The 21,924-nt window shown below is 39.5% G+C and overlaps 1 protein-coding gene across 6 annotated transcripts in view; it reads right to left on the reverse strand.

The window, feature by feature from the left end:
• TMCC1 (transmembrane and coiled-coil domain family 1) overlaps positions 1-21,924 on the reverse strand; it is a 220,687-nt gene that overhangs the window by 66,928 nt on the left and 131,835 nt on the right. Inside the window, exon 1 of one of the 6 annotated variants that reach the window (XM_036870629.1) lies at positions 683-832. The exons of the other annotated variants lie outside the window; for them this stretch is intronic. Within the exon in view, the coding sequence (XP_036726524.1) occupies positions 683-709 (27 nt within the window). The 5' untranslated portion in view covers positions 710-832. Of the gene's footprint in view, positions 1-682; positions 833-21,924 lie in introns of those variants that run through there. 6 annotated transcript variants of the gene reach the window in all.

Here is a 21,924-nt window from a genome sequence, read left to right on the forward strand (position 1 = left end):
TCAGGGACTTGCTCTGGTGATCTGAAGACATGAACTTAGCACCAAGATATGTGCATACTGCTTTACAATTCAGAAAATTGCCAAGTCTTTGGGAAAAATACACTGAAAACAAGTAGCTGAGTAATTAGAACCGTTTTTGTTATTTTTTTAAATGTGAGAAATATTTCAAATGGTTTTAATCCTAATTCTCATTTGTTATGCATGCCTGGCATCTTCAAATTTAACCCAAGCTTTTCCCAAGCTTCCAAAGGCAAACGAAACTCTTTTGTTCATTGAAGAAAACACTTATTTTTGGATAACTATTTAGCCTGAGAGAGTGAGGATGACATTTACTCTGCACTGAAACAGCCCATCATACGGGAGAATGGGGACACACTGGTATGATCTGAGCATGACCACACAGCCAAAGAACACCCTGTGCATTCTGCCTAAATACCTATGGGTAAAATGAACAACTAGGAAACACATAATATGCTTCTCAGTTATTGCAGCCTCACACAAGTCAGACCCAAAATAGCGAATACCCGTGGCTGAGATCTACTGTTGAAAAATGCTAAGTTTCAGCAGCTCACAGCATTTCCTGTGTCTGTCTATTCAACCAGCCCCCACTTAAAGCTGTAGAATTATAAGATTAAGGAAGAGATTTTTAAAAAAGACAGATACACACACATATACAACATACGGTTTCCGAGGAGAGTGAGGGTTCCATGCTTGTGAGGGAGAAGGAGGAGGAATGTGTCGAATAACCCTCGGGTTTCTCCCAGATTTGAACATGCTGTACTGTGGCATGAGGTCAGCAGAGACTGACACCAGCCCTGTGAGGCTGAATTCTACCCTGACAAAGCAGTATCACTGTAATATGAAGCAAGAGGATCCAGGGCATGTTGGCTGGTGTACAGAGTGGCTGTTCTAGAAAGTAATGGCAATTCCAAAACAAGAGATCTATGCTGTCACATGAGATAATCTTCAGCCCAGTTAAGCAATAAGCACCCAAAATACTTTGAATCCCAAACACAGGCAGCTCAAAGCATCAGGAAAATACTTTTTTCCTCAAACCTATTTTGTGTCTGGAGGAAATGAACAGGAAGTGGGAAATTTGAAGAACTATTGGTTACTTTGTTTTGTATCACAAATAATATACTGATTCTATTCTAAGATGAGGCACAGTCTTTTGGCCACTGTGACCTAGCTGAGGAGCCCCAAAACTTCTCTGTGACTTTACAAGGAAGAAGGGAGAATATTCTGAAAAATATTTCTGGTAATAGATATATGCTGGAACTTAAGATATGGTTAAAAAACTTCATTTCTCACATATACCCAAAAAGCAGAAGTTGCTACGAACCTAATGCATATTATTGTTTCTTTTTAGGTCACCAAGAATGTATACAACTGTACTGTTAGAAATTCTTCCCTGAAATAAGGGGAACACACAAAAAAAGGTCCTAAATAGAAAAAGGAACCAGAAGACGGAATTTCTGTCAAGAGAAAACATAGGACAATGTATATAATCCTTTACATTTTGTGGTCTCCCTTACATTATGAAAGTTTTACTCTAGACCAAAAGTGACCCAATCCTTTTATCATTCTCAAAAAGACAAAACTATGGTGAAAAGAATGAATTATGAATTATGGATTAATGGTGGGGTTAGGTGTGACTACCAAGGCAGTCTTTCAGAGTGATGGAACACATGAACACACACATGCACATGCAAAATTAGCACACAGCATCAGCTTTCTCTCAAATGTCTCTCAAGTTTTCTTCTGAATACCAGTTCTGCCATTTCTGAGAAGCACAGCAGTATAAATGAAAACAACTCAGGCCTTCGTAATTTCTGAGACTCTTACTTCCTCTTCAAGGGCTTCAGACTGCCTCACATAAAGCATGAGCCCAATGTATATTAGCTACCTTGCCTATTCATATTTGCATCACAGATCTATTCTCATAGACACCAATCACCACGGATTTCTATGCAGAAACTAAAAGTTTGCAAAACAGAATTAGAGTTCAAAGTTCTTTGCTTCCCCTGTGCCAGCTGACGACATCTCCAACAGATAAACTGCATCAAAGAGAAGCATGTCTACTGCTTGTTAATTTAGTAGCAGCAGCAGCAGCAGCAGCAGGATGACAACTAAAGCTTGAACTTTGTACTTGTTGTCAAGAAGAAAATGGCACAGGATAAATCAATGAATAAAAACTGTTCTGCTCTTGCATTCTTTTCCGGTCTTTCTGTACTCTTCTTCTGGTCTATTAGTCTTATATTTCCAAATAATATTTCTCAACTCAACCATGGGAAGGATAAGAAGTGTGAAAAGAGCTGAGAGATCAAAGCTATGAAGCACTCAAGACCTGCTTAGTTCCATATTTGGAAATTAATCATAGACACTTTATTGGTGGGTGAGAAGGGTCTTCAAAGGGTATGAATATGAGAATTAATTCTAAGAAGTGACATCCTCTTGGTTCAAAGCAAAGTCTACCCATCTCCACAAACTATAGTACTATTTTGGCCTCTTGTACTCACCTCCGCTTTCCACTCAGACTTCATTACCTCATCAGTGTTCTGTCTTCCCTCTGTCTCCTGAAGAAAAATGTCCAAGATTCCAGAAGACACATGGATAAACTATTATATGACTGTGCTTCATAACATTTAGCTCTTCTGGGACTTACAAGTTAATCAAATGGGATATACCTATGACCTTTAACACATGGTAGTGTTCCACCTCACCACTGAGATCACCAATCTCAGGACTAATCATCCCTTTGGAATTACATCTTAAGCTTTCATATATAATAAATTAAATCTCACTGGTGCTACCCTATTCCTTCCCCCTCCTCTGCCCACTAGGATCTACTATCTTTCAAGACAAAGTCAAGGTGGTAAAAAGAAATCATGCAGAACTGTATTAGAATCACGACTCTACTGATTACTGACTGTGCAACGTTCATAACCACTGAACATCAGTTTCTTCATCAAAATAAGAATACAGCACACCCTTCAGAATTGTTTTGAGCACTGACACACATACTATCAGATGCTACTACTACTACAGTGAATAAAACCAAATTTCAAGAATAATCTCTTCTATGTACATGGCTCTTTACGGAAGTTTTCAAAGTAATTAATTCAACATAATCTCCATTTTACAAAAAAGGAGGTTGAGGCTTGCACAGGTCTGGAATATGGTAGGGCCTCTGTAAATATCACCTACTATTCTGTTTTTTTTTTAGATTTTTTTTGTTGTTGATGTGGACCATTTTTCAAGTCTTTATTGAATTTGTTCCATTATTCCTTCTGTTTTATGTTTTGGGTTTTTTGGCCCCGAAGCACATGGGAACTTAGCTCCCTGACCAGGGATGGAACCCGAACCCCCTGCATTGGAAGGTGAAGTCTTAACCAATGGACCGCCAGGGAAGTCCCTATCAGCTACTATTCTGAAGGCTGACTTACTCCAGGTTACATAACTAGTGTAGGTTAGGATTAGAATGGAGGAATTCTGACTCTTCACTAACATTCTTTTTGTTTTTGTTTTTTTTAATTGGTTTTTGGCTGTGTTGGGTCTTCGTTGCTGCGCGGTCTTTCTCTAGTTCTGGCGAGCAGGGGCTACTTGTCGTTACGGTGCGCAGGCTTCTCATTGCGGTGGCTTCTCTTGTTGCGGAGCATGGGCTCTAGGCGCGCGGGCTTCAGTAGCAGCATGTGGGCTCACTAGTTGTGGCTCACAGGCTCTAGAGCGCAGGCTCAGCAGTTGTGGTGCACGGGCTGAGCTGCCCCGCGGCATGTCGGATCTTCCCGGACCAGGGCTCGAACCCGTGTCCCCTGCATTGGCAGGCGGATTCTTAACCACTGCGCCACCAGGGAAGCCCTAAAGCACCTTTTAAAAACTGATTTTCTGTTACTCATGGCACCCATTTCTCTTTCCGTTTTTTCTGTGTGGCCATTGGGACTCTCTTTCCAGTGCCAGTGTCGGGGGTGGGGGGGGGTACGGCTTGCTTTGGCTTTGTGTCTGTGACATGAGTGGGACCAGGAGGATCCGAGCCTGGCAGCGAGGTCTGGGTGATGGGGGTGGTGGTGCAAGTTCAGAGCCCAGTCAAGGTGGGGTTGGGGTTGGTTTGCGCCGCTATCCGTGATGACGAGTTCCTTGGCCAGCAGGACGCGGCGGTTCAGCTCCTCTCAGCCCTGGGAGGCGCCCGCATCCTGCAACCACTAAGGCAGGAGCACCGGGGTCCCGGGTCCCGGCTCCCGCCGCCCGTGAGTACAGGCGTCCTCTGCCTTCACTAACATTCTTTTCACTATTTTGCCATTCAGTTATGTGCATCCATTTCTGTGCTTCTGTGTTTACTTGGAGGAAATAAAATTATAAATTATATTTCTCATGCTCTAGCTCTGTCATTTATTTTTTTTACATTGGCTTTCTTTATCTTATAAATTTACAGCAGCTTTTGCATACTTAAAGTTCCCTCAACGTTCCTCTGTACATTCATCTTAATAACTGAAGATTCCATGACTTATTTCAACAAAAGAAGTTAAGACCATCAGATCATTTCTTGATAGACTTCTAACACTACAACTTAACTCTGTAATTCCAATACTGTAATTCCTCCTCAGCAGATGTCTCATCTATTACTTACGGTTTCCAACGGTCTGCCATGGGGAAAGGACTCTCTGATCTAAATATCTTTTTTAAAAAAATATTTATTTTACTTATTTATTATTTTTTTGGCTGCGCCAGGTCTTAGTTGTGGCACACGGGATCTTTGTTGCAGCATGCAGACTTCTTAGTTGTGGCATGCATGTGGGATCTAGTTCCCACACCAGGGATCGAACCCAGGCTCCCTGCATTGGGAGCGCAGAGTCTTACCCACTGGACCACCAGGGAAGTCCCTGGTCTAAATATCTTGACCTCACACTCTTCACATAATATACCTAGAAGCCAGATCAGAATTCTTTCATTTCTGCCATTTACATCTCTCCTTTTAAAGCAATGCTTAAGAATCATTTCCTTTGCCAAGACAACTCAATAGTCTTTTCAACAAATGATACTGGGACAAGTGGCTATCAACATGCAAAAGAATGAAGTTGGACTCTTCCTCACACAGTATACAAAAATTAACTCAAAATGAATCGAGGATCTAAATGTAACACCTAAAACTATGAAACTCTTAGAAGAAAACATGGGTGTAAATCTTCATGATCTTGGATATAGTCAATGGTTTCTTAGATATGACACCAAAAGCATAAGCCACAAAAGAAAAAAAAATAGAAAAAACAGACCAAACTTCAAAGGACACCATTAAGAAACTGAAGAGACAACCCACAGAATGGGGAAAAAATTTTGCAACTCATAAGCGTTATAAGGGACTTGTACATAGAATATATAAAGAACCATTACAACTAAATATTAGAGAGAAAACCCAATTTAGAAATGGGCAAAGAACCTGAATAGACATTTCTCAAAAGAAGACTGACAAATGGCCAATATGCACATGAAAAGATGCTCAACATCATTAGCCATTAGCGAAATGCAAATCAAAACCACAATGAGATACCACTTCACACCTAACTAGGATGGCGATAATAAAAAAGACAGACAATAACTAGAATTGGTGAGAATGTAGAGAAAATGGAACCCTCATAGATTGCTGGTAGGAATGTAAAATGGTGCAGTCCCTTTGGTAAACAGTCTGGCAGTTCCTCAACTGATTAAACAGAGTTACCAAATGATCCAACAATTCCACTCCTAGGTACATGCCCAAGAGAAATAAAGACAAATGTCCATACAAAAACTTGTACACAGATATTCACAACAGCATTATTCTTTGTATCAAAAAAGTAGAAACAGGGCTTCCCTGGTGGTGCAGTGGTTAAGAATCCACCTGCCAATGCAGGGGACACAGGTTCGAGCCCTGGTCTGGGAAGATCCCACATGCCGCAGAGCAAGTAAGCCCGTGCGCCACAACTACTGAGCCTGCACTCTAGAGCCCGCGAGCCACAACTACTGAGCCTGCGTGCCACAACTACTGAAGCCCACGTGCCTAGAGCCCGTGCTCCGCAACAAGAGAAGCCGCCTCAATGAGAAGCTGAGAAGCCTGTGCACTGCAAGGAAAGAGTAGCCCCCGCTCTCTCTCAACTAGAGAAAGCCCGTCCACAACAACGAAGACCCAACACAGCCAAAAATAAATAAATAAATATATATATAATTAAAAAAAAAAAAAGGAGAAACAACTCAATGTCCATCAACTGATGAATGAACATATAAAATGTGATATATCCATATAATTGAATATTATTTGGCAATAATAAGAAAATACTGATAAACAACATACAGTATAATCTTATAAATTTATTTATTTATTATTTTTGGCTGTGTTGGTTCTTTGTTGCTGTGCGCGGGCTTTCTCTAGTTGCAGCAAGCAGGCGCTACTCTTGCGGTGTGCGGGTGTTGCAGTGCACAAGCTTCTCATTGCGGTGGCTTCTCTTGTTGCGGAGCACAGGCTCTAGGTGCGGGGGCTTCAGTAGTTGTGGCTCGTGGGCTCTAGAGTGCAGGCTCAGTAGTTGTGGCGCATGGGCTTAGTTGCTCCGCAGCATGTGGGATCTTCCCGGACCAGGGCTTGAACCCGTGTCCCCTGCATTGCCAGGTGGACTCCCAACCACCGCGCCACCAGGGAAGCTCCACACAGTATAATCTTGAAAACAGTATGCTAAATTAAAGAAGTTAGTCACAAAGGACCATACATTTTATGATTTGATTTGTATAAAATGTCCAGAACAGGCAAATATATAGAGACAGAAACTAGATTAGTGGTTGCCTAGGGCTGGGGTGAATGGGAAGATTGGGCAGTGATGGCTAAGGTGTATGGGGTTTCTTTTTTGGGTAATAAAAATGTTCTAAAATTAATTGTGGTGATGGTTGCAAAACTCTGAATAAGGTAAAAATCATAGAATTGTAGAGCTTCAATGGGTGAATTGTATAGTATGTGATTATTCTTTTAAAAAACTGTTAAAACTTGTTGAAAAGCTGTTAAAACTTAAAAATCATTCCTTGATGAAATACTTCTAACAGGACTTGTGCCCTCCTCGGCCACCCCAACTCTTAAGATCAATACAGGTTTACTGCATAGATGGTACTTGATTACAGACAGAATGGTATATACCAAAGAAAGAGTCCTAGCCAGGGAGAGAAGAAAACAGACTCAATCCCAGTTTTAGCACAAATAACCTGTGCAGACAAATCTCAATTAGCCCCAGTTTCCTCATCTCTGAAGTCTCTTATGATAAAATTCTTGGCTGAATCAACTCTCTTAGAAAGATTTTCTTGTAGTTTGCACAAATTTGAACTTAATGAGCAGTTGAGAACTCTAGGGAGGCTGGGATAAGGGATAAAAAAAGAATTAAACATTCCCATAAAAGGCTTCTGTAGAAAAGTGCCATTGTACTTCATGGTATCTATTATGGTGAATCTCTGGAATATGCAGCTACTCCTCTACATATATAAAGTATTCAGAGTAAAAAATTTTATCATGAAATAAGAAAAACAAAGTTGTATTTACATTACACAAATGGCACTGTGAAGTATATGTGATTGACACCAGAATTAGAAATACTCATAAAGCTGTTATGCTGTAATGCACCATTGATTCTTTTGGATAACGAAATGTCTTTTCATCCCAAACAACATGTTACTATTTTCATTACAACTACTACTTTCGGGATTTCCCTGGTGGTGCAGTGATTAAGAATCCGCCTGCTAATGCAGGGAACACAGGTTCGATCCCTGGTCTGGGAAGATCCCACATGCTGGGGAGCAGCTAAGCCCATGCACCACAACTACTGAGCCTGCGCTCTACAGCCTGCGAGCTGCAACTACTGAGCCCATGTGCTGCAACTACCGAAGCCCGTGCGCTCTAGGGCCCACGTGCTGCAACTACTGAAGCCCGTGAGCCTAGAGCCTGTGCTCCGCAACAAGAGAAGCCAGCGCAATGAGAAGCCTGCGCACCACAACGAAGAGTAGCCCCCGCTCGCTGCAGCTAGAGAAAGCCCGCGCGCAGCAACGAAGACCCAACACAGCCAAAAACAAATAACTAAATAAATAAAATTTTAAAAATATATATGTATATATAAACATATATACATATATAATATATACAACTACTACTATCAATAACCACCAAAAGAACAGTGACCTTCTAAGTACTAGGCTCTTCATATACATTACTTCATTTAATCCTCAAAATACCCCACACTCTACTTATTCATTGGCCTCATTTTTAAAGATGAGGAAATTAAGGCTCAGAGAAGGTAAGCCACTTGGTTACCTTTGCTATTCAATCTATCTTCGATGTTCTCATAGAGGGGCCTACTTCAAATGACAAACCAAATCCCAAGGGAGAGGCTTCATTTTATTCTACCTATCCTAAAGGAAGGTAGCTACCTTGCTAGCTTCATTTTTGTTCCAATGTCTTTAGATTCACATTGTGACAGCAGCTCAAAAGAACTGGATGGTTTGTAAACAATGTATACATTAGCATGGTATCCATCACCCTTGGGCCTTGGCTCCTGAACCTCTCTCATCCTGGAATGCCCTTCTAACTCTCTCTATATCCCAGATCACCATGATCTTAAAGGCCCAAATGCCAATGCTCCCATGAAGCTTTCTCTGAGTTCCCTTTGAGGAAATCCTTTTCCCAACTCTCATAGCATTTCACGAATGAATAATAAAACACCTACTCTGAGCCAGATATTGTGATAGGCACTGAGTTAGTTATATTTACTTTTTTATTATATGGTGCAGACCAAGGAAATTAATTGTATGTATGTTTCGCTCAGTGTATAAAAACTGGTAAAGAGGCTAAATGGTCTGCAAAATGCACTGCCCTGATAAAGAAAAAAATCTTGATCATAGCTTCAAAAACATGGATAGGGACTTCCCTGGTGGTGCAGTGGTTAAGAATCCGCCTGTTAACGCAGGGGACATGGGTTCGATCCCTGGTCCGGAAAGATCCCACATGCCTTGGAGCAATTAAGCCCATGCGCCACAACTACTGAAGCCCGCATGCCTAGAGCCTGTGCTCCGCAACAAGAGAAGCCACCACAATGAGAAGCCCGCGCACTGCAAACAAGAATAGCCCCCGCTCACCCCAACTAGAGAAAAAAGCCCATGCACAGCAACGAAGACCCAACGCAGGCAATAAATAAATAAATAAATAAATAAATAAATAAATAAATAAATAAAAACATAGACAATGGAGGGTGAGAGAGGCATTTTTGAGTTCAGTTTCTAAACTCTAAGAAAAACTTAAAACTCACAACCTGGTTGCTATTTATTAACTTATTTTCTTAACTTATTTAAAATTCAGGTTTTAAAAAATACTTTCACTGTTTCATAAAACTTAAATCAAAGCTTTTCTTGCACTTTGGTAGGTTTTGACTGCCAAGTTTCATTTGTTTAAAAAAAAAATTACAGTCATAACAGCATCTAATGAAGCTGTTCACAGTGAAAAGCCTCTTTAATTCTAGTAACACCAAAGAGTATGACTTTTAAAAAGTTTCTTTGAAATTATCCAAATCTCTAGAGTAAATATGACTAATGTTATGTTCCATGTACCAAATTAGGTGCAAAATGGATGCTTACACTGCTGATAAGATATTTAAACCTTAATTTCACCTTGTAAGTTTAACACTGGTACCAAGTAGGTATCTAAAGGTGAGAGAGCTCTTGTAGCAACTTCAGGGAAAGAGGTAGAAGGTGGCAATGAGGCTGGTTTGTTGTAGAAGTTTTTAGAAAATCAAGTATTTTTAAGTTGAGACAACCCACTTATCTTCACCACTTTCTAAAAAAAATAAGAATAGCATATTATGTAATCTTCGTATACTACTATATTGAGAGTTTTACACATATTCAGTATAATCTCATAACAGCCCTAGGAGGAAGTTGTTACCACCACCATCTTCAACTCAAAGATGAAGCTGAGAGGATAAGAAACTTGCTCAAGGTAACAGAACTGATAAGTAAAGAAGAAGGGATTTGAATCTAGGTTTTTCCAGCCTACAAAGCCTATCTGTGCTTTCAACTTGTATGATAATTTTTGGTAATCATTTAGAACACAGCACGAATCTTCAAGACTTCCCCATTATCACACAATATAAAGAGAATAAAATTTCTTAGAAAACACGCACTTCACTGTCATGTGTTAAATCAAATTAAACTAGATTTCAAGGTACCAGCTATTAGCGCTGGAGACACTGATCTCGTAGGAAAATTCTTTTTATTTTTATTTTTATTTTTACTTTTATTTTATTTATGGCTGTGTTGGGTCTTCGTTTCTGTGCGAGGGCTTTCTCTAGTTGTGGCAAGCAGGGGCCACTCTTCATCGCGGTGCGCGGGCCTCTCACTATCGCGGCCTCTCTTGTTGAGGAGCACAGGCTCCAGACGCGCAGGCTCAGTAATTGTGGCTCACGGGCCCAGCTGCTCCGTGGCATGTGGGATCTTCCCAGACCAGGGCTCGAACCCGTGTCCCCTGCATTGGCAGGCAGATTCTCAACCACTGCGCCACCAGGGAAGCCCCGGAAAATTCTTCTATTCAGGAGTACAAAAACAAAAAAAAAAAAACAGAGAAAACAAATTTCCCAACAGTTTTAAACATGCATTCACATTTCTTGAAACTCACTCTTCTCTTTGGCTTGTATGATGAGATTATAAAACATTTTGTTGTCACGTCCTGCACCAACTCCACACCTTCTCTTGTGGGCTCATAATCAGAGTAACATCAACAGCTTCTCAGCCACAGTGCCAAAGCCGAGCGCTTCACTCTGTAGCTCGACCTCTTCCAAGAGCAGCTTCACATTTCTCTAACCCTAGCTGTTGCCACAAGAATCCTCCCCCTTCAAAGCAAATGCCCTGATGGGAAACCTTGCACATCTACAGTTGTGGTGTGTGGCCTCTAGGGCAGCGTTGCCAGATGTTCTGGATCCTAAGGGTATTGGTCTTTCTTTCTCCACTTCAGGAGCACAAAGCATGTCCTCGCTACTCAAAGAGACAGACATGGCTGAACCCCTCTTCTTTTTGTCTATTTTTTAAATCCCTGAAAGGGAGGAAAAGAAATTAAGTACTCTTAGAGAAGATTTAATGAATATAGATGTAGCTCTAAAAACTGTTTTAATTTTCAATAATATGCAGACTGATGACTACTGTGTAATATCAAGTGTTAGAAAACTTGGTCCTAAAGTGATTCCACTAATAAACTCGATGATAAGGAGACAATCATAATTACACTCAACGCTACTTGTGCATTTGTATAATAAATGTTTTTTCCATAAGGATATTGGAAGGCTAAGGAAATTCAATAAAGCATTCCCAGCATTCTTAAAAGAGAAAATGGACCACTGTAAGGAATATCTGAAATACTTAGATTCTCACTAGTTTTAAAATTAGATGAAGTCACACCAGGTTTATTATTCTATATGCTTAGTCCCCTCACCTTCTTTTTGAGAGAGAGGGGGACAGGGTCAAGTGTCTGCTGTGTTCAACACTGTGGCAACAGCATCTGTGCAACGCCCAGCACGTCACCAGTACTCAGTTGGAGATAATAGTATGGAGGAGCAGAAAGAACACCTACTTACTTTCTTACTGTTTTGTAAACTTGGGCAAGCTTTTTGAATCTCAGTCTCAGTTTCCTCATCAGTAAAACAGGAATAATATTTACTTTGTATAAATGCTGTGAGAATGAAATGAGTTAATGTATGAGAGCTTTTTCTTCTAGGCACATAAAAGGCATTCAATAAAATGTTAATCCCCCATATACTTGAAGCCTAATCTAAAATATAAATTTAACCCTGAACGCATGCTCCATTAATGCAGGCTGCAAAAGGATTCTTAAAAATGAATTTTTACAGGCTGCTCAGTTACCCACCCTCTTTTTGTTTTATTTTATTTTATAAATAGTTTATTTTCCCTACAGTTCAATTGTTTTTTTTAATGGCACAATGATTTTTTTTTAACATCTTTATTGGAGTATAATTGCTTTACAATGGTGTGTTAGTTTCTGCTGTATAACAAAGTGAATCAGCTATACATATACATATATCCCCATATCTCCTCCCTCTTGTGATTTTTTAAATTATTATTTTATTTTATTAATTTTTGACTGCATTGGGTCTTCATTGCTGCGCACGGCCTTTCTCTAGTTGCGGTGAGCGGGGGCTACTCTTCGTCGCAGTGTGTGGGCTTCTCACTGCGGTGGCTTCTCTTGCTGCGGAGCACAGGCTCTAGGTGCGCGGGCTTCATTAGTTGTGGCACGCGGGCTCTAGAGCACAGGCTCTGTAGTTGTGGCACACGGGCTTAGTTGCTCTATGGCATGTGGGATCTTCCCAGACCAGGGCTCAAACCCGTGTCCCCTGCATTGGCAGGCGCATTCTTAACCACTGCACCACTGGGGAAGCCCCCAACCCAGTTCTTAAAAAATATTTTTAAAGATGGTTTACAGTAAGAAACAGGGACATCCCTAGTGGTCCAGTCCTCAAGACTCCACGCTCCCAATGCAGGGGGCTCAGGTTTGATCCCCCGTCAGGGAACTAGATCCTGCATGCCGCAACCAAGAGCCTGCGTGCAGCAACCAAAAGATTCCGCACACTGCAACGAAGATCCCGCGTGCCGCAACTAAAGACCCAGAACAGCCAAATAAATAAATATTTAAAAAAAAAGAAGCAAAACAAGAACATTGAAACAAGGATAAGTAAATATGTACTACCATATAAGTAAGTAGAGAAATAATTCATAAACTTAGACTAAATATTATAGCATTTGCTAAAACTAGACCTGAAGTTTAAGTCGAAGTCTTCCTGGTAGACAAAAAAAGTAAAAGCAAAATATGATGAGCAACTTTTCTTTTCTCATACATAAAAACTAACACGGATTCTTTTAAACTGGTTTTTTTTTTTTTTTTTTTACTCTGTAATGTTTACCATCTCCGCTGTTTGCCATACCATCATTACTCAGCCTCCACTGCTGATCAGTTGAAAGCACAAAGACCTGGTGATTTTCTAGGCCTCAAAATAAAGATTACAAAACATTCTCTCTTCAGGCTTTAAACATGACCAGCTATCATAGTAAATTAAATGTTGAACCAAAGTTTCCCTTCATCAAGGCTATGACAATTTCCCCGAAGCCATTATATGGTTAAGTGCTTCCTTTCAGTTTGGTTGTGACAACAATGGTCAAACTTCTCACTTCCTTATGATAATAATAATTCATGAGATGCTAAAGGAAAAGTAGGCTGATACAGTTCCTGCAGGCAGAACTCTAATCAACAGGTGGGGGTGAAAACTGCAAATGGGGGCTTCCCTGGTGGCGCAGTGGTTAAGAATCTGCCTGCCAATGCAGGGGACACGGGTTCGAGCCCTGGTCTGGGAAGATCCCACATGCCGCGGAGCAACTGGGCCCGTGAGCCACAACTACTGAGCCTGCGCGTCTGGAGCCTGTACTCCGCAACAAGAGAGGCTGTGATAGTGAGAGGCCCGCGCACCGCGATGAAGAGTGGCCCCCGCTCGCCGCAAGTGGAGAAAGCCCTCGCACAGAAACGAAGACCCAACACAGCCAAAAATAAATAAATAAATTTATTAAAAAAAAATCACAGCAGAAATTTAAAAAAAAAACTGCAAATGGAATTATAAATCATTTAGCAATTCAAGCACAAAAGAAATCATTCTTTTCAGATATTCCAAAATATTTTTTGGAATAAATAATTTTTAAATTATCTCTGGTTCGCTTGGTCCATTTTAGGTGAAAGGTGGATAAAAGTTGCAGCCTGCAGCACTGTACTACTGATTCAATTCCAAAATTTCAAATACTCAGGAAACAAAACAAAAACCTGGGCCTCTACTTAAAAACAGAGGAATTTTATGACACTGAGCAAGAGTTTTAACGATTCAGCAATCCCACTCCTGAGCACATACCTGGACAAAACTGTAATTCAAAAAGATACATGCACCCCTATGTTCACAGCAGCACTATTCACAATAGCCAAGTCATGGAAACTATCTAAATGTCCATTGACAGATGAATGGATAAAGAAGATGTGGTACATATATATATAAAATGGAATACTACTCAGCCATAAAAAAGGATGAAATAATGTCATTTGCAGCAACATGGATGCAACTAGAGATTATCATACTAAGTGAAGTAAGTCAGACAAATACCATATGATATCACTCATATGTGGAATCTAAAATATGACACATATGAACCTATCCACAAAACAGAAACAGACTCAAAGACATACAGAATAGACTTGTCGTTGCCAAGGGGAAGGGGGGATAGGAGAGGGAAGGACTGTGAGTGTGGGATTAGCAGATGTAAACTATTATATATAGGATGGATAAACAAGGGCCTACTGTACAGCACAGGGAACTATATTCAATATCCTGTGATAAACCATAATGGAAAAGAATATAAAAAAAAGAATGTATGTGTATAACTGACTCACTTTGTTGTACAGCAGAGATTGGCACAGCACTGTAAATCAGCTGTACTTCAATAAAAAAAATAAAAGAAATCAGGCACAAGTCTTATAATAAGTGATGAAATGGTTATGAGCCTGTTATGAAAAATAACTGCTTTAAAACTCTAAGAAATGGAGAGGAAAAAAAGAAGTAATGGGTAGAAAAGAATGCTTTTAATATTGATATTTTTCAGCATAAGATCCAGTATTTATTGGCAAATAACTTTCTTATAAAAATAATTATCGGGGTGGGAACTGGGAGAGATCCTATGGTCTAAGTGTTTGTGTCCCCCCCAATTCATATGTTGAACCCTAACCCCCAAAGTAATGGTATTAGGAGGTGGGGGGTCTTTGGGAGGTGATTAGGTCATGACGGTGTAATCTTCATGAGTGAAATTAGTGTCCTTACAAAAGCAGCACTGAAAAGAGGCCAGAGAAAGCTTCCTTGCCCCTTCCATCACTTAAGGTTATAGTAAGAAGATTCCCGAATATGAGGAAGCAGGCTCTCACCAGAAAGCCTTAATCTTGGACTTCCCAGACTCTAGAACTGCGAGCAATAAATTTCTGTTGTTTATAAGCCACCCAGTCTATGTTTTTTTTCTGGTATAGCAGCCTGAATGGACTAAGACAGAGGGCTTTATAATCATCATCGTAGTATGCAAGATTTTTAGAATTCTAGAAAAGGAAAAGTTTACTTGACTCTTAATAAGTGACGCGTAAAAGACTGGCAAGTTTGGATTAACTATGAGTAATGAATAAAACTGTAATTGCTCATAATTCAGTAATTATCAGCACAGGCTGTGGAGAGAGGCACCTTCTAGTTGACCCAGAATTCGAAGGAATATATATATTACAGTATTAGAGCAATCTCTACCAGGATATGAGGTCATCAGGATTCTAGACGGTCCTGGGTTGCAGAGCTGAACTATATTATTCGTGTATTTAGTCAGCATCCAACTAATTATCCTAATTCAACTATCTAAAAGTAAGAAGAAATTGTGACCTTCACTGTAAGAGTTTGGCAATCTCTTTTCTATTCTGAAACTGAAACAAAAAAATAGAAATATCACCTATGTAGAAGATTTTGAGAGGCATTTTCCTGGACTCTGATTCAGGCATACTTGAAGCCAAATTTGTTTGGGCTAGTGTTCTCCTTAAAAGATCTGCAGGAAGATTAAACCACTCCTTCCAGAAGTAAATATAAAGACTGAAAGCTAAAGATGGGTTGCTGACTACTCGAAATAAGGAACAAATGGAAGGAGGGCAATGCAATAAATGCCCTCTTCTTCCTTTACTTCTGTGGAAACGGCAAAACCAAATCAGAATAATTCCTCCATTTGATACAATCATTAATCCCTATGTGACCTAAAACTGCTTGCTAGGTCTGAGACTAGACTGACAAAAAGAAAAGGAGAAATCAAAACTCTGATGGTCCTGGGATGCCAAGCCAGAGTGCTAAATTCATTCGTTCATAAATTCATATATATCGTCATTCATCCAAATGTTTTGAGCTTATGGCATTTGTAAGGCTTTGTGCTAGTATGCATGGAGAATACAAAGATGACTGTGTTGCTGAAAAGTTGTATGGAAACTAACACCTAATGTAAGAAAATGTAGGTTTTCAAGTATTTAGCACAATGCCTGGCACATAATAAGCAATTAACAAATGCTAGCTATTATTCTCAAAAAATCAAATGGTTATTTAGATGATATAACAATGTTCACTAAACAATTCTTTTGATAAATATTTTTTAAAAAATAACTTTGAGATATAATTCACACATCATTATAGTTCACCCATTTAAAGTGTACAATTCAATGATTTTCCTTATATTCACAGAAATGTGCACCCATCACCACAATTAATCTTAGAACATCTTCCTCACCTCAAAAAGGAACCCTGTACCCCTTAGCCATCACCCTCCTATTCCCCCATCTCTCCTGGCCCTAAGTAACCACGAATCTACTTTCTGTCTCTATAGGTTTGCCTATTCTGGATATTCCATATAAATGGAATCATACAATATGTAGTCTTTTGTAATTGGCTTTTTTTCCTTAACATATTTTTAAGGTTCATTCTTGTTGTAGCGCATATAAGTACTTCTTTTGGATATTTTCTTAAAGTGAAGCCTTCTTTTGAAAAGCAAATAATCACTCCCTAATTTTAAGAATAAATAAATATTTCAGTTTGCTTGGGGTTTGTTATAATAGATGCCAGGACACAGCTCTTCCTCATAAGTTTGAAGATATTTCATTACAGTAAAATTTTAAAGTCCTCAAATCTAAACAACTTCTGAAAATCATTTTTTTAAATGCCCACATATTTAGACATAAGGACCTTAATGTGTCCATGAGTTTATTATAAAACAAAAAAAAAGTTTAGTGAGAGGTGCCTAGTGAGAGATAGATGATTTAAGCAACTAGGTTTAGGTATTTTGTTTTATCATAAATCCTACTGAATAGATATTTCTTTCCCTCTCCTATTGTCCTCTGCCCTGAGAAACTTAAACCAGCCATTCTTTTTCTAACTCAAGAATAAGATTTGAGGACTAAATTGCAAAGGAAAATGGATCTGGTTTAAGGCTTTACACCACAGCCCCAAATGAAATTAATCTATCCCACAAGAGAAAATCAGGATAAAATATAACACAGCTATTTATTTAGTTCAAAGGATTTCTATTCTCACATTTAGAAGAGCCAGGCAGGCAGGATTTTCTCATCCACAAAATAAGGGGTTGGATTATGTACTCTTTAAGGTCTCTTCCATCTCTAAGAGACTATGATTTTCTCTTTACTCCTTTTGAAAACAGGCATAAGGACAGAGCTGTACTATGACTTGCCTGAGGCTAAACAGAAGCTTGTCAGCATGGCTAGGGTTAGACTTCCGATTCATCCCTGCATTCACTGGGGATAAACAGAGAAGTCAGACTCATTTCTGACCTCACAGAGTTCACAGTCTAGTAGGGGAGGAAAGACAAGTGAATGGTAATGGATGTGACAGATTTTTAGATAGAGAACCAGGGGTAAGGGCTGGGAATTTTGTCCTTTCTTCTTTCAAGTACTTCACATCTCTCTGCGAAACATGATTCTTTTATAAAGCAGTCTAGATTAGACCTCATTCACTTATGTTCTTACACTAATCTCTGGAAATGCTGTAAAGTTTCACATATTTACTCTTGACCAGGGGTAAAAATAAACCAAGAATAATTAAACCACTTTTCTTCTTATGGCACATTAAGTTATACTGATTTAAAGAGGGGAACAAAACTGCAAGATTTATTTTTTAAATGCTCTTTATTATTAATCAGAAACTCTGCCTGGATCAGAAGCAACAAAGAATATTTTGCCTACCTTTTCCTTTAGCAATGAAAGGTCTTTCTATAAGGTGATAATTACCAAAGGATTATTTTAGCCAACATACTCTTTACTTTCTCATCTTATTATGTTTGTCATGAACTCAAATGGACCTATCCTGCACTGCATTTTTGGTGCAAAATGGAACTTTCAATTCCCTTATATTATTAAAGGGAAACATTCTGTCCTTGGCAAGCAAACAATTTTGCCTGAGGTTGGTAACTATTTGGGGCTCCAAGGGATTCTGTAATTATCTCAGGTCCAATTAAATGAAAGAGCAAAAAATTTAAAATTGTAGATGTATTTATTGAGGCATTAAGAACACAGGTTTGATACAATACTTTAAACACTATCAAAATACTCCTAAGCTACAGATTTTAATTCTAAAATCTATCAACTTAGAGGTTATCTCTAGAGAGTGTGAAAAATTTCCCACACCTATAGGGAACCCACTCTGAATTTGAGTTCAGGGATACTACACAGTAAAACTGAATTTGCAACTGCAATTTGTACACTTGAATAAAAAGATGGAATATAGTTAGGTTAAATCTAAAATTAAATTTCTGGTCTCCTAAGCACGCTAACAAAAATGAAGAGATGTGGATAACAGAAGTATCACTGGCACTGCCCTTGGGAGATTAGAAGAATCAATTAAGAAAGTGTTTGCGCTGTTAAGTGTTCTGTCAGTGTGATACTACTAGAATACAATTTATCAAAATCTCTGGATCTCTGATGACTTGCTCTAATACTTAATTCTAATGGTCCCCGACTAGGATACTCTCAGAAATCAACATGTCTGTAGTAAGAAATGTGAGAATGGTAGAGGAGGGGTATTATAGGAAGGAAGCATCTGATCTTGGCTTAAAGAATGGGTAAGATCTGGATAAGGTGATTGGGGGTGGGCTACGAAGGGAAGGGGACGATAAAGTGACCCAGGCTGTAAGAAAAATCTGAGTGAAAAACAAGAGTGAACAAATATGGGAGCCTGTATAGGAAACAATAAACAATTCAATTTGACTGAACATTAGGCTCACTGGCTAATGAAATTAGGTTAAATGGTGCTATGTCATGAGGGGAGTTAAACAATAAGCTGAGGAATATTAATTTCACTCCAAGTACAGAGGGAGCAAATGAAGATTGTATGGCATGATTAATAAGACTATGAGGGCTTCCCTGGTGGCGCAGTGGTTGAGAATCTGCCTGCTAATGCAGGGGACATGGGTTCGAGCCCTGGTCTGGGAAGATCCCAGATGCCGCGGAGCAACTAGGCCCGTGAGCCACAGCTACTGAGCCTGCGCGTCTGGAGCCTGTGCTCCGCAACAAGAGAGGCCGCGATAGTGAAGAGGCCCGCGCACCGCGATGAAGAGTGGCCCCCGCTTGCCGCAACTGGAGAAAGCCCTCGCACAGAAACGAAGACCCAACACAGCCATAAATAAATAAATAAATTACTTAAAAAAAAATAATAATCTAGAAGTTGGAAGTATAATGGTGAACATGGAAGATTTCACCCCTGCCCTCATGAAGCTTACAGTCTAGTGGAAAACAACGGCAATTCAGAATACTGAGATAGTGGCCTGGTGGGAGGTAGTACAGGGTGCTAAGAGAACACAAAAGAGGGGCAACTGGCTTACAGCTGGTGGGTCACAAAGTTTCTCTGGAGAAACGACATCTAAGCTGAGACCCAAAGGACATTCAGGAGTTTTTATACATTTGCTTGTTCCTTGAGAATGGAAAGTGGAGAGTGAGTAGCGAGAGAATTAGGAAAAGAGAGGGAAAACAATGCAAAAACAGTCACAGTGTGGCTCACTGAGGAAATATAGTAGTTTAGTGTGGCTGGTGGAGAGCAAGGGTGGGAAGTGTGAAAGATGAGGAAAAAGAGGTGAGCAGAGGCCAGGTCATAAAAAGTCTACAGATTATGTTAGGGGAGTTTTAACTTTATCCTGAGGGAGCCAATGAAGAACTTTCAGCAGACAAAAGCTTTAATTAAATCTGTCTGCAGCATCCAGAATAGATTAGAAAGGGGAATGATACAGGACGCAAGGAGACCAGTTACAGGTCTGCTGTTGAAATTCAGGTGCGACACTGGGCATGGAGACGTGCACTCAAATGCTTGCAATGTGAGAGAGATTTAGGAAGCGGAATCAGTGGCTTTTATTGGTTGGGGGTGGGTGTGCCGGGGAAAAGATAAGAAACTGAAGATAATGCCTAGGTTTCTGTCATAAGTAACTGGGTACATAGGGGGTGACATTTAATAAGAAAAACACTGGGAAAGAAGTAACTTTGGGGGAAGGGGAGGGGAAGATGACCTCAGTTCTGACCATGTTAAACACTGAGTGACTATGAAAGATCCCAGAAGAGACATCAAGTAGGCAATGAGCTCTTCTTCTCATTCCCCACATTTAATCCACCACCAAATACTGTCAAGACCACTTTCAAAAATCAAAATATAGTACTAATCTGTCCACCTCTCTTCATCTCCACTGTTAACCACCCTACTGCAAATCATCAGTATTTCTCTCAATGGTCTCCATATATCCACTTCTATTATCTAGTCTCCATACTGTAGCTAATCTTTCTAAAATATAAATCACATCACATTACTCCCTATTTTAACCCTTGAAGGGATTCCTATTGAATTTTAGAATGAAATCAAACTCCTTACCATAGCCAAAAAATTCCTCCATGATATGTACCCTTTTTCATCTTTTATCAAGTGCTCTCACTTATTAGGCCTTACCTACACTGGCCAAGTTCTCTGCTTTTAGAATCCTTGCACTAGGGAACTGCCTCACCTCCCTTTATTCCCCTTTCCTCCCTCAACACACAAGTCTTGTTCTTTGCCTTTAGCTCTCATCTCAAATACTGATATCATCTCCTCAAAAAGTCCTTCTCTAACCACTCTTTACCACATTGCCATGATTTACTGGACTACAATCTGTAATCCTGTTTGTTTACCTATTCCCTACAACATAAACTCCATGAGAATTGAAACCATGTTTACCTTTTTCACTGCTCTACTTTGTATAGATGGTACAGAGTTGACCTTCAATAAATGTTTGCTGAATTAACAAATGAATAAACAAATAAATGGAACTGAAGCTCAGTTCAGAAGGAAAATCTCAGCTGGAGCTACTAATTTGGGCATCTTCCACATGTGCATGACAAATGATACCAAGGAAATAGGTATTTTCCATGGGAAGAATAGAGAGAAAATAAAAGAGGGCTTAAAACAGAGCCCAGAGGAACATCAACACTTAAGGAATGAGCAGAAGAAGAGGGGCTGTACACAAAAAGGAACAAAAAGGAAGAACCAGAGATGAAGAAGGAAAACCAGAAAATATTCCCAAAGTGCTGAATGCTGTAGGAGAGCATTCTTTATTAGAAAGGCAGCTTGGCATTAAGGAAAAGTATGTATCATTGAAGTCAGACATATGTTCAACAAACATATTAAGTGCTTACCATGTGCCAGGAACTATGCTAGGAGTTGGGACATAAAATTAAACAAGAAAATAGATCAAATGCTATTTGACGACTATTCAAAGACTGGTACATGGTACAATCTTCTCTAAGCGTGCTATGAGAAAGTCCCAATCTGAATCTTAATTATCACAACTGCTTAGAAGATTAAATGAGATCTTGTTGGTAAAGTGCTGAGTACAATTTCTGCTACACAATAGGCACCCATTCAATCACAGCTGGCACCCATTCAATCACAGCTACTACTATAAAACTATCTTCCCTTCACTGATTAAAAAAAAAAAGTACAAAAAATTACAGCACACTATAGCAAGTTACAGTAATCTTCCTAGGGGAATAATTTGATTTAAAAATTCCTATCTATTCTGAGAACACTAAAATAAGCAAAGGGACAGGATTCTTTATAGGGAAACAACTGATAAGTACCAACTCAAGGTTTTTTCCAAGATTCCAGTTTGGTTTTAGCACAGGTACAGAAGTATTTAAGTGACTTAAAAGTAGGTCAACTGACTCACTTCAATACACAGCTATGTTAAGTTCCCCACCCTTCATGCACAACTCAGAGAACGACCATATACCTGCCTTTCCCCTCAAAACACAAG

Source organism: Balaenoptera musculus, chromosome 11 (assembly GCF_009873245.2).
Source record: "Balaenoptera musculus isolate JJ_BM4_2016_0621 chromosome 11, mBalMus1.pri.v3, whole genome shotgun sequence".
In the NCBI taxonomy this organism is placed as follows: Eukaryota; Metazoa; Chordata; class Mammalia; order Artiodactyla; family Balaenopteridae; genus Balaenoptera; species Balaenoptera musculus.